The sequence below is a fragment of the Scyliorhinus torazame genome, chromosome 30, assembly GCF_047496885.1.
Source record: "Scyliorhinus torazame isolate Kashiwa2021f chromosome 30, sScyTor2.1, whole genome shotgun sequence".
Classification (NCBI taxonomy): Eukaryota; Metazoa; Chordata; class Chondrichthyes; order Carcharhiniformes; family Scyliorhinidae; genus Scyliorhinus; species Scyliorhinus torazame.
In genome coordinates this window covers 801,017-814,287 of record NC_092736.1, presented here as the reverse complement: position 1 = coordinate 814,287, position 13,271 = coordinate 801,017, and the positions used below count along the sequence as shown (strand labels likewise).

The following is a 13,271-nucleotide window of genomic DNA, read 5'->3' as shown; positions in this document are numbered from 1 at the left end:
TTCCCTCAGGGATGTGGACTGGGTGAGCTGTCAGGAACACTCCCTCAGGGATGTGGACTGGGTGAGCTGTCAGGAACATTCCCTCGGGGATGTACTCAGGGTGAGCTGTCAGGAACACTCCCTCAGGGATGTACTCAGGGTGAGCTGTCAGGAACACTCCCTCGGGGATGTACTCAGGGTGAGCTGTCAGGAACACTCCCTCGGGGATGTACTCAGGGTGAGCTGTCAGGAACACTCTCTCAGGGATGTGGACTGGGTGAGCTGTCAGGAACACTCCCTCAGGGATGCACTCAGGGTGAGCTGTCAGGAACACTCCCTCGGGGATGTACTCAGGGTGAGCTGTCAGGAACACTCTCTCAGGGATGTGGACTGGGTGAGCTGTCAGGAACACTCCCTCAGGGATGCACTCAGGGTGAGCTGTCAGGAACACTCCCTCAGGGATGTACTCAGGGTGAGCTGTCAGGAACACTCCCTCAGGGATGTACTCAGGGTGAGCTGTCAGGAACATTCCCTCAGGGATGTGGACTGGGTGAGCTGTCAGGAACACTCCCTCAGGGATGTGGACTGGGTGCTGTGGCATTAACTGGTCATTAACCTGCTTACACTAAATTAACCACTACCTGAGAATCTTAAGCTTGCTGAATTCTTCTGTGTGGGATTTGAGTTTCCACCTCGCTACCAGTTAGTTGACTAATGTTAATACAAATTTTTTAACACTCCAAACCTCAGCTCTCAAAATACAGTCAAATTTAAGGGTTGACTTCAAACGATCAAAGCCAAGTTATCGGGTTGTCATGCATAGATTGGGTCAAAACTTCACAGTGCTCAGCGCTGGTGTTCAGAGAGTTATAGTTATTGAAATGTGACTGTGCTCAGCCTGATCATGGCTCTCATGTGGAAAGGGTCCTGGACAATAGACAGGGAAACGGATTCTATTCTTCCCTAGCTCAGGATCATCCAGTCTCCAACTGAGATCCCCCAGCAGCACAGAGCCAGTCACGATTTTGCCAATTTCGGTAAATTCTATCAGCTGAGCCATTGAGGGTGCTGCTCCCTCATTTTCTAACTGTTCAGCCAAATGGATATGTCTGAAACCCTCAGGAATTGAAGGGATTCTTAACAAATCCACCTCGTCACCACCTGGATTGAACCTCTGGCCTAAATTCTGCTGACTTAATTTTCCTCAAGCTCAAAGCTATGGTATCGAATGATACAAATCAATAACTTGCGACTAAGACTCGCTGTCCAGCTTGATATTGGAATGCTGGACATTTGAGCCAAGGACCACAGAGCAAGGTGCCAGAGAGCCAGTTCAGAGTGTGAGTCTGCATTCTCCGAAAGCTTCACTCCGTCTTTGAGTGGAGCCAAACACTCGTAACTGTACAACTGAAGCAATTCCGTGGGAAATGTTATCCTTCAATGAGCTTTGTTGCAATCTCAGTTTGGGCAGCTGAACCACTGCCACAAGCTGGTGAAAGATGGATTAATATCACAGCCCAAACTGGGCTCACTTCAATCTCTCACCTGACGAGTGGAGGTTTCTCCAACCACAACTTCATACGGGGGAGGCAGTTCTGCAGGGTCCAGGCTGCGGGGGCTGTTAATGGCCACACTGTACATGGTGTCGAAGGGTGAGTGAGGGAAGTCTAGGTGCAGGTCTCTGAAAAATAACAGTAAATGTGGTGAGCCAATAGGAGCCTGCATTTCGACTGAGCTCCTCATGTCTCACATGAAGCTGCTGGTGATGAGGTGCTGGACACGAAGCAACTTACTGGGGTTGACTCAGAGATGGGAGGGAGTAATGTCTGTATACAGCAAGAGCTGGACAATATTCAGGCTCAGACTAAATGGCAAGTTACATTCGAGTCACACAAATGCCAGATAATTATGTCATCAGAGATAAACTACCTCTCCTGGATATTCAATGACGTTCGCACCATTGTATTCCCACCATAACCCTGGGGTTAACATAGAACATACAGTGCAGGAGGCCCATCGAGTCAGCACCAACCCACTTAAGCCCTCACTTCCACCCAATCCCCGTAACCCAATAACCCTTCCTAACCTTTTTGGTCACTAAGGGCAATTTATCATGGCCAATCCACCTAACCTGCACGTCTTTGGACTGTGGGAGGAAACCGGACCACCCGGAGGAAACCCACGCAGACACGGGAAGAACGTGCAGATTCCGCACAGACAGCGACCCAGCGGGGAATGGAACCTGGGACCCTGGCGCTGTGAAGCCACAGTGCTATCCACTTGTGCTACTGTGCTGTCCAAAACCCTAGCACTGAACATAAAAATACTGTGGTTACAAGAGCATGTTGGAGGCTGGGAATCCTGCAGTGAGTAACTCACCTCCTGACCCCCACAAAGCCTGTCCACCACCGACAAGGCACAAGTCAGGAATGTGATGGAATACTCTCCACTTGCCTGGATGAGCGCAGCTCCGACAACACTCCAGAAGCTCGGACAAAGCTGTCCCATCCAGCACCCAACATTCACACCACCTACAAGGTGGATTGCGGCAATTTGCCAAGCATCCTTTAAAAATGGCAGATGGTGTTTAATCCGGACAAATGTGAGGTAATGCATTTTGGAAGGTCTAATGCAGGTAGGGAATATACAGTGAATGGTAGAACCCTCAAGAGTATTGAAAGTCAAAGAGATCTAGGAGTACAGGTCCACAGGTCACTGAAAGGGGCAACACAGGTGGAGAAGGTAGTCAAGAAGGCATACGGCATGCTTGCCTTCATTGGCCGGGGCATTGAGTATAAGCATTGGCAAGTCATGTTGCAGCTGTATAGAACCTTAGTTAGGCCACACTTGGAGTTCAATTTTGGTCGCCACACTACCAGAAGGATGTGGAGGCTTTAGAGAGGGTGCAGAAGAGATTTACCAGGATGTTGCCTGGTATGGAGGGCATTAGCTATGAGGAGCGGTTGAATAAACTCGGTTTGTTCTCACTGGAACGAAGGAGGTTGAGGGGCGACCTGATAGAGGTATACAAAATTATGAGGGGCATAGACAGAGTGGATAGTCAGAGGCTTTTCCCCAGGGTAGAGGGGTCAATTACTAGGGGGCACAGGTTTAAGGTGAGAGGGGCAAGGTTTAGAGTAGATGTACGAGGCAAGTTTTTTTACACAGAGGGTAGTGGGTGCCTGGAACTCGCTGCCGGAGGAGGTGGTGGCAGCAGGGACGATAGTGATGTTTAAGGGGCATCATGACAAATACATGAATAGGATGGGAATAGAGGGATACGGACCCAGGAAGTGTAGAAGATTGTAGTTTAGTCGGGCAGTATGGTCGGCACGGGCTTGGAGGGCCGAAGGGCCTGTTCCTGTGCTGTACATTTCTTTGTTCTTAACACTTCAGCCCTATCATCCAGAAGATTTCAAGGCACATGGGAATACACCAACTTCACATTACACACCACCCTGATTTGGAATTATTTCACCATCACTTCATTATTGCTTAATAAACTCCAGGATTGTTATTGCACCGTGTGTGGGAGCACTTCCACCAATGTACCAATCCCACCGAGGGCGAGATCCAGCTCGCAACGCCTCACGCGGTTCAGAGCGTCGCAAATCTCGTGAGATTTAACGGTCTTGTTGTGTCACCGAGTTGGTAAGTCCGGTTGGATGGGGGACACACCCATCGCTACTCGCACCCAAAACCTGACTGTTTCCTCGTTAAATGGCGTCCATTATGACTGAAAGATCAGATTGTGCTGGAGGGACAGATGGAGAGGGAATGGTATCAATTGAGAATCAGATGGGAGGGAGGTGCAGTCAGGGGTATCGGGCTGGAGAAGGTGACTCACATGGGGGACAGCTCAGCCCAAAGGGATTTGAAGGGAGAAGCTGCATTTTGAAACTGTCACTTTGGGCCCCCGTGAATCGAGTTGGTGAAGGCGGCAGGCAGTGGAAAGAGCATGAAGCTGTCCCATGTGGCTCCTGAATGCCCTTTGGGGACAGAAACCTCCCATCCTTATCTGGTCATGCCTGCATCAACTCCAGCCTCACACCAATGCAGTTGAGTCTTTATTACCCTCTGAAGTGGCCGAATAAACCACTCAGTTTAGGAATGCGGCATAAATGCTGGTCCTGCCAGCGATGCAAGAACGACGCTAATAAAAAGACAGCTGGTCCCTGCTCGGTGTAATACTGCCAATCCTCTCCGTCTGTCCCCTCGGGAGAGGGTGCACCTTCAGGATAGGGGGGAAAACTAAAAACAGAAGCTGCAATTGGCAGAATAAGGGACAGGTAAATTGAGCAAGAACTCACCTCTGGGCCTCGACCCCTGAGCTACAGGTGTATTCTGGAGGATAGTACGGCGGAGGTGGTATAGGAGGGATGAACTCATCAAAATCCAGTGGTCGCTGCAGGTCTATACCATGGGGTGACACACAGTCAGGGTTTGAAGTTCTCAGTCTCTGTGGAATAAGCTGTCAAGAAGGTTACATGACCAACACAGGAATGGAAAAGGTCAGAGCTCCTGGAGTGACATCATAGATTATCATAGAATTTACAGTGCAGAAGGAGGCCATTCGGCCCATCGAGTCCGCACCAGCTCCTGGAAAGAGCACCCTACCCAAGGTCAACACCTCCACCCTATCCCCATAACCCAGTAACCCCACCCAACACTAAGGGCAATTTTGGACACTAAGGGTAATTTATCATGGCCAATCCACCTTTTTGGACTGTGGGAGGAAACCGGAGCACCCGGAGGAAACCCACGCACACACGGGGAGGACGTGCAGACTCCGCACAGACAGTGACCCATGCCGGAATCGAACATGTGACCCTGGAACTGTGAAGCAATTGTGCTATCCACAATGCTACCGTGCTGCCCCATGATTGGAATTGAAATCTTATGGCGAGCAGTTTCTCTTTTACAGATCCTGTCATTCACTGAATACATTCTGGCTCCCAGACAGATGTCATTCTTCACAAAACACCAGAAGATGCAAAGCTGATCCACAGGGAAATTCACAAAGTTTCCCAGCAGAAATTTGACAATTTTAAACTACCAGGAAGTCTTTTATTTTATAAATTTAGAGTACCCGATTATTTTTTTTCCAATTAAGGGGCAATTTAGTTTGGCCAATCCACCTACCCTGCACATCTTTTGGGTTGTGGAGCTGAAACCCACGCAGACACGGGGAGAAAGTGCAAACTCCACACGGACATTGACCCAGAGCCAGTATTCGAACCCGGGCCATAGTCCCAGTGCTAAACACTGCACCACTGTGCTGCCCCTATCAGGAAGTCTTGAAGCTCAGAATCAAATCTCTCTCTACAAGACAGTACAGCATTCCCTCAGTACTGACCCTCTGACTGCAGCTCTCTCAGTGCTGACCCTCTGACAGTGCAGTACTCCCTCAGTACTGACTCTCTGACAGTGCGGCACTCCCTCAGCACTGACCCTCTGACAGTGCAACACTCCCTCAGTACCGACCCTCTGATAGTGCAGCACTCCCTCAGTACTGACCCTCTGACAGTGCAGCACTGCCTCAGTACTGACCCTATGACAGTGCAGCGCTCCCTCAGTACTGACTCTCTGACAGTGCGGCACTCCCTCAGTACTGACCCTCAGTACTGACCCTCTGACAGTGCAGCACTGCCTCAGCACTGACCCTCTGACAGTGCAGCACTCCCTCAGTACTGACCCTCTGACAGTGCAGCGCTCCCTCAGTACTGACTCTCTGACAGTGCGGCACTCCCTCAGTACTGACCCTCTGACAGTGCAACACTCCCTCAGTACCGACCCTCTGATAGTGCAGCACTCCCTCAGTACTGACCCTCTGACAGTGCAGCACTGCCTCAGTACTGACCCTATGACAGTGCAGCGCTCCCTCAGTACTGACTCTCTGACAGTGCGGCACTCCCTCAGTACTGACCCTCAGTACTGACCCTCTGACAGTGCAGCACTGCCTCAGCACTGACCCTCTGACAGTGCAGCACTCCCTCAGTACTGACCCTCTGACAGTGCAGCGCTCCCTCAGTACTGACTCTCTGACAGTGCGGCACTCCCTCAGTACTGACCCTCTGACAGCGCAGTACTCCCTCAGTACTGACCCTCTGACAGTGCAGCACTCCCTCAGTACTGACCCTCTGACTGCAGCTCCCTCAGTGCTGACCCTCTGACAGTGCAACACTCCCTCAGTACCGACCCTCTGATAGTGCAGCACTCCCTCAGTACTGACCCTCTGACAGTGCAGCACTGCCTCAGCACTGACCCTCTGACAGTGCAGCACTCTCTCAGTACCGACCCTCTGATAGTGCAGCACTCCCTCAGTACTGACCCTCTGACAGTGCAGCACTGCCTCAGTACTGACCCTCTGACAGTGCAGCACTCCCTCAGTACTGACCCTCAGTACTGACCCTCTGACAGTGCAGCGTTCCCTCAGTACTGCACTTGGAATGTTAGCCTAGTTCGAATGAGGAATGGAAGCCATAATCTCAGCTGTTGATTGAGGGGTGAGTGCTGCCCACCTGCTCAGCTTACATTTTCAATAACCATGTGAAGAAGGTCTGGAGCAATAATCCTGGGGTCTGCTCAGTAAATTCAAAAACTAGCTGTCACTTACACACAATAAGCGCAGCATCTTACTGTAATTGAGAGCGAACCAAGTGAAAAGACTGTCCTTCCAAGACATGTCTACTCATCACGTCTATTCCAAGGTGACAACCCAACTTGCCCAGGCCCGAGGGGATCTCCCGGGATTGTCGATCGGGTTCTATGGGTGTTTTGTGTGAAACCAGAATTCATCCCGGTTCCTACCCCAGCTCATTTCGTTCCTCCACAAAACTCCAGGAGTTCTCAGCCCCTTCTAACTTCCTCAACTATCGCCACACCCCAAACTTTCACTGAAAATGACATTGTTTCTTTTTTTGTAGAAGGCTTGAGTTGAGATTTTTAAAAAATTTGTTTGAGGGATGTGGCCGTCACCAGCTGGGCCAGTATTTGTTCCCATTCCTTTTTTAAATAAATTTAGAGTACGCAATTCATTTTTTCCAATTAAGGAGCAGTTTAGCGTGGCCAATCCACCTACCCTGCACATAGAACATGGAAAAATACAGCACAGAACAGGCCCTTCGGCCAACGATGTTGTGCCGAACCTTTGTCCTAGATTAATCATAGATCAGCATAGAATTTACAGTGAGGAAGGAGGCCACCCGGCCCATCGAGTCGGCACCGGCTCTTGGAAACAGCACCCTACCCAAGGTCAACACCTCCACCCTATCCCCACAACCCAGCAACCCCACCCAACACTAAGGGCAATTTTGGACACGAAGGGCCATTTTGGACACTAAGGACAATTTATCACGGCCAATCCACCTAACCTGCACATCTTTGGACTGTGGGAGGAAACCGGAGCGCCCGGAGGAAACCCACGCACACACGGGGAGGACGTGCAGACTCCGCACAGATAGTGACCCAAGCCGGAATCGAACCTGGGACCCTGGAGCTGTGAAGCAATTGTGCTATCCACAATGCTACTGTGCTGCCCTTAAGAACAAATAAATCTACACTATATCATTTTACCATAATCCATGTACCTATCCAATAGCTGCTTGAAGGTCCCTAATGTTTCTGATTCAACTACTTCCACAGGCAGTGCATTCCATGCCCCCACTACTCTCTGGGTAAAGAACCTACCTCTGATATCCCTCTTATATCTTCCACCTTTCACCTTAAATTTATGTCCCCTTGTAATGGTTTGTTCCACCCGGGGAAAAAGTCGCTGACTGTCTACTCTATCTATTCCCCTGATCATCTTATAAACCTCTATCAAGTCACCCCTCATCCTTCTCCGTTCTAATGAGAAAAGGCCTAGCACCCTCAACCTTTCCTCGTAAGACCTACTCTCCATTCCAGGCAACATCCTGGTAAATCTTCTTTGCACCTTTTCCAAAGCTTCCACATCCTTCCTAAAATGAGGCGACCAGAACTGTACACAGTACTCCAAATGTGGCCTTACCAAAGTTTTGTACAGCTGCATCATCACCTCACGGCTCTTAAATTCAATCCCTCAGTTAATGAACGCGAGCACACCATAGGCCTTCTTCACAGCTCTATCCACTTGAGTGGCAGCTTTCAAAGATGTATGAACATAGTCCCCAAGATCTCTCTGCTCCTCCACATTGCCAAGAACTCTACCGTTAACCCTGTATTCCGCATTCATATTTGTCCTTCCAAAATGGACAACCTCACACTTTTCAGGGTTAAACTCCATCTGCCACTTCTCAGCCCAGCTCTGCATCCTATCTATGTCTCTTTGCAGCCGACAACAGCCCTCCTTACTATCCACAACTCCACCAATCTTCGTATCGTCTGCAAATTTACTGACCCACCCTTCAACTCCCTCATCCAAGTCATTAATGAAAATCACAAACAGCAGAGGACCCAGAACTGATCCCTGCGGTACGCCACTGGTAACTGGGATCCAGGCTGAATATTTGCCATCCACCACCACTCTCTGACTTCTATCGGTTAGCCAATTCGTTATCCAACTGGCCAAATTTCCCACTATCCCATGCCTCCTTACTTTCTGCATAAGCATACCATGGGGAACCTTATCAAATGCCTTACTAAAATCCATGTACACTACATCCACTGCTTTACCTTCATCCACATGCTTGGTCACCTCCTCAAAGAATTCAATAAGACTTGTAAGGCAAGACCTACCCCTCACAAATCCGTGCTGACTATCCCTAATCAAGCAGTGTCTTTCCAGATGCTCAGAATTCCTATCCTTCAGTACCCTTTCCATTATTTTGCCAACCACTGAAGTAAGACTAACTGGCCTGTAATTCCCAGGGTTATCCCTAGTCCCTTTTTTGAACAGGGGCTCGACATTCGCCACTCTCCAATCCCCTGGTACCACCCCTGTTGACAGTGAGGACGAAAAGATCATTGCCAACGGCTCTGCAATTTCATCTCTTGCTTCCCATAGAATCCTTGGATATATCCCGTCAGGCCCGGGGGACTTGCCTATCCTCAAGTTTTTCAAAATGCCCAACACATCTTCCTTCCTAACAAGTATTTCCTCGAGCTTACTAATCTGTTTCACACTGTCCTCTCCAACAATATTGCCCCTCTCATTTGTAAATACAGAAGAAAAGTACTCGTTCCAGACCTCTCCTATCTCTTCAGACTCAATACACAATCTCCCGCTACTGTCCTTGATCGGACCTACCCTCGCTCCCGTCATTCTCATATTTCTCACATATGTGTAAAAGGCCTTGGGGTTTTCCTTGATCCTACCTGCCAAAGATTGTTCATGCCCTCTCTTAGCTCTCCTAATCCCTTTCTTCAGTTCCCTCCTGGCTATCTTGTATCCTTCCAATGCCCTGTCTGAACCTTGTTTCCTCAGCCTTATATAAGTCTCCGTTTTCCTCTTAGCAAGACATTCAACCTCTCTTGTCAACCATGGTTCCCTCACTCGACCATCTCTTCCCTGCCTGACAGGGACATACATATCAAGGACACGTAGCACCTGTTCCTTGAACAAGTTCCACATTTCACTTGTGTCCTTCCCTGCCAGCCTATGTTCCCAACTTATGCACTTCAATTCTTGTCTGACAACATCGTATTTACCCTTCCCCCAATTGTAAACCTTGCCCTGTTGCACGTACCTATCCCTCTCCATTACTAAAGTGAAAGTCACAGAATTGTGGTCACTATCTCCAAAATGCTCCCCCACTAACAAATCTATCACTTGCCCTGGTTCATTACCAAGTACTAAATCCAATATTGCCCCTCCTCCGGTCGGACAATCGACATACTGTGTTAGAAAAGCTTCCTGGACACACTGCACAAACAACACCCCATCCAAACTATTTGATCTAAAGAGTTTCCACTCAATATTTGGGAAGTTAAAGTCGCCCATGACTACTACCCTATGACTTCTGCACCTTTCCAAAATCTGTTTCCCAATCTGTTCCTCCACATCTCTGCTACTATTGGGGGGCCTATAGAAAACTCCTAACAAGGTGACTGCTCCTTTCCTATTTCTGACTTCCACCCATACTACCTCAATAGGGTGATACTCCTCGAACTGCCTTTCTGCAGCTGTTATACTATCTCTAATTAATAATGCCACCCCCCCACCTCTTTTACCACGCTCACTAATCTTATTGAAACATCTATAACCAGGGACCTCCAACAACCATTTCTGCCCCTCTTCTATCCAAGTTTCCGTGATGGCCACCACATCGTAGTCCCAAGTACTGATCCATGCCTTAAGTTCACCCACCTTATTCCTGATGCTTCTTGCGTTGAAGTATACACACTTCAACCCATCGCCGTGCCTGCAAGTACTCTCCTTTGTCAGTGTTCCCTTCCCCACTGCCTCATTACACGCTTTGGCGTCCTGAATATCGGCTACCTTAGTTGCTGGACTACAAATCCGGTTCCCATTCCCCTGCCAAATTAGTTTAAACCCTCCCGAAGAGTACTAGAAAACCTCCCTCCCAGGATATTGGTGCCCCTCTGGTTCAGATGCAACCCGTCCTGCTTGTACAGGTCCCACCTTCCCCAGAATGCGCTCCAATTATCCAAATACCTGAAGCCCTCCCTCCTACACCATTCCTGCAGCCACGTGTTCAACTGCACTCTCTCCCTATTCCTAGCCTCGCTATCACGTGGCACCGGTAACAAACCAGAGATGACAACTCTGTCTGTCCTGGCTTTCAACTTCCAGCCTAACTCCCTAAACTTGTTTATTACCTCCACACCCCTTTTCCTACCTATGTCGTTGGTACCAATGTGCACCACGACTTCTGGCTGCTCACCCTCCCCCTTTCGGATCCTGAAGACGCGATCCGAGACATCCCTGGCCCTGGCACCCGGGAGGCAACATACCTTCTGGGAGTCTCGCTCGCGACCACAGAATCTCCTAACCATTGAATCTCCTACAACTATTGCTTTTCTATTCTCCCCCCTTCCCTTCTGAGCCCCAGAGCCAGACTCAGTGCCAGAGACCTGGCCGCTAGGGCCTTCCCCCGGTAGGTCATCCCCCCCCCCCAACAGCATCCAAAACAGTATACTTGTTTTGAAGGGGAACGGCCACGAGGGATCCCTGCACTGTCTGCCTGTTTGTTTTTTTCCCCCTGACTGTAACTCAGCTATTCTTGTCCTGTACCTTGGGTGTGGTTACCTCCCTGTAACTCTTCTCAATCACCCCCTCTGCCTCCCGGATGATCCGAAGTTCATCCAGCTTCAGCTCCAGTTCCCTAACACGGTCTTTGAGGAGCTGAAGTTGGGTGCACTTCCCGCAGGTATAGTCAGTGGGGACACCGGTGGTATCCCTCACCACCCACATCCTACAGGAGGAGCATGTAACTGGCCTAGCCTCCATCCCCTCTTACAGAATATAGCTGCCGTGTGGACTAACTAGATCTCCGCCCTCCGACTCTGCTCCCAGTCAGCTACACTTTCTGTAAACTCCTGGCTCTCTTCGCACTCTTTGCGGAAATGCCGGAAACAAAATGAAAGGAGCACCTTACTCCCTCCTCACCTAACTCCCTCGGTCACCAAACTCTTACTATAGCACTCAAAAAGCACCAAATTGAGCACTCAGTGCAAACCCGGGTAAGGACGGCAGATTTCCTTCCCTAAAGGCTATTCGTGAACCAGATGGGTTTTTATGACAATCAACAATGGTTTCATGGTCATCATTAGACTTTTAATTCCAGATTTTTGTTGAATAGAAATTTTACCATCTACAGTGGTGGGATTTGAACCTGGATCCCCAGAGCATCACCCTGGGTTTCTGGATCACTCGTCCAGTGACCACTCACTACGCCATGGCCTCCCCAGCTATCCCTTGCCGGCTAATATCCTGTCACTATACTCATTCATATACATCTGATCAAAGCAATATAAGAGGCAACTCATGTGGGTGAGGTAAATAGACACAGGCTTGTTAGAAATGCTGCCTCTCCTCCTTCATTGAATAGACACTTACCATCTGCATAATATCAGCAGTGACCATCTGCATACAGCACATCGCAGTAGCCAGGGCACATACAATGGTAGAGATGACGTTTAATGCACAGATGCTGAATAAAAGATCCTGTACAAAGAGAGAGGCCAGGATGTTAAGCTCTGCTCAAAATAGCGAACACAGTGCAGCGTAGACATATTTAATGACCCACTGGCCCTCAGCATCACGTCTCACTCCATTTCTCAGTGTCCAATGTCTAACCGAGTCTCTGGGATAACATTTGAAGGATACACGGTGAGGTTTCCAAGTGTTGCTGTGTAAGCTCACATTAGTCATCCATTTCTGAAGTTTTGTGCCCAGCGCAAAATAAAATTCTTGTGGGACGTGGAAATCTAAATTAACAGAAAATGTCAGAAATATGCAGCAGGTTCGGAAGAATCTGCCTATTTCAGACAATGACCTTCAAATCAGTTCAGCTCAATTCTGATGAAAGGTCATTGACGGGTCACCTTAATTCAGGTTCTCACCGCCACAGATGCAGCCTGAGTGTTTTCAGACCATTTTTATAGATTCATAGAATCTTACAGCACAGACGGAGGCCATTCGGCCCCTCGTGTCTACCCCGGCTCCCAAAAGAGCAACCTGGCTCGTCCCATTCCCCAGCCCCTCTAAATTCATCCCTTTCAAATATATATCCAGCTCCCTTTTGAAACCTTCTATGGAATCCGCCTCCACCACTCTCCCAGGCAGCGCATTCCAAACCCCAACAGCAGCTCTGAGTAAAGGCGTTTCTCCCAATCTCACTCCCAACTCTCTTGCTGACCATCTTGAAATTGTGACCCCCCAGTCACTGACATAGCAACTTTAGTGGAAAGATCCGTGTTTACCCTGTTTCTGGGCTGGGGGTAGAATTGGTTCTGCAGTTGGGACTGGATTTGGCAGAGTCTTACCTTTAAAGCCAGGCGCACTCTGCTACACTCTCGGACTGGGTTAAGTTTCAGTGTTTCACTGAAGGTGCTGCAGCCTTTTGTCTGCTCCTGAATCTCGCAGCAAACGCACACCCCATCACCGTCAAACTTATACTGCCAAACAAAAGACAGCCATCAGAGGGAGCAGCTACAGCACATGGAATTAGAAAATTCCTACAGGTCTTCTGTCTGCAGTTAATTGCATCTGCCATTGTCCTGTCCACTTAGATATCTTGTCCAACATCGTTTAAGCTGTCTTCGATTTCACTCTGGTTGTAATTTAAAAAAATAAATTTAGAGTGCCCAATTATTTTTTTTCCAATTAACGGGCAATTTATCGTGGC

At 48.9% G+C, this 13,271-nt stretch overlaps 1 protein-coding gene across 2 annotated transcripts in view; it reads right to left on the bottom strand.

Moving 5' to 3' along the window:
- The window catches only part of fam189a1 (family with sequence similarity 189 member A1), a 78,110-nt gene that overhangs the window by 26,909 nt on the left and 37,930 nt on the right, over nt 1–13,271 (bottom strand). For both annotated transcript variants that reach the window (XR_011938492.1, XM_072492628.1), the window contains exons 4-7: nt 12,910–13,041; nt 11,981–12,088; nt 4,290–4,450; nt 1,525–1,660 (exon numbers count right to left, since the gene is read on the bottom strand). Coding sequence is in view for 1 of the 2 variants with exons in the window: in XM_072492628.1 (XP_072348729.1) it covers nt 1,525–1,660; nt 4,290–4,450; nt 11,981–12,088; nt 12,910–13,041 (537 nt within the window). In the remaining variant the exon portion in view is untranslated. The remainder of the gene's footprint in view (nt 1–1,524; nt 1,661–4,289; nt 4,451–11,980; nt 12,089–12,909; nt 13,042–13,271) is intronic.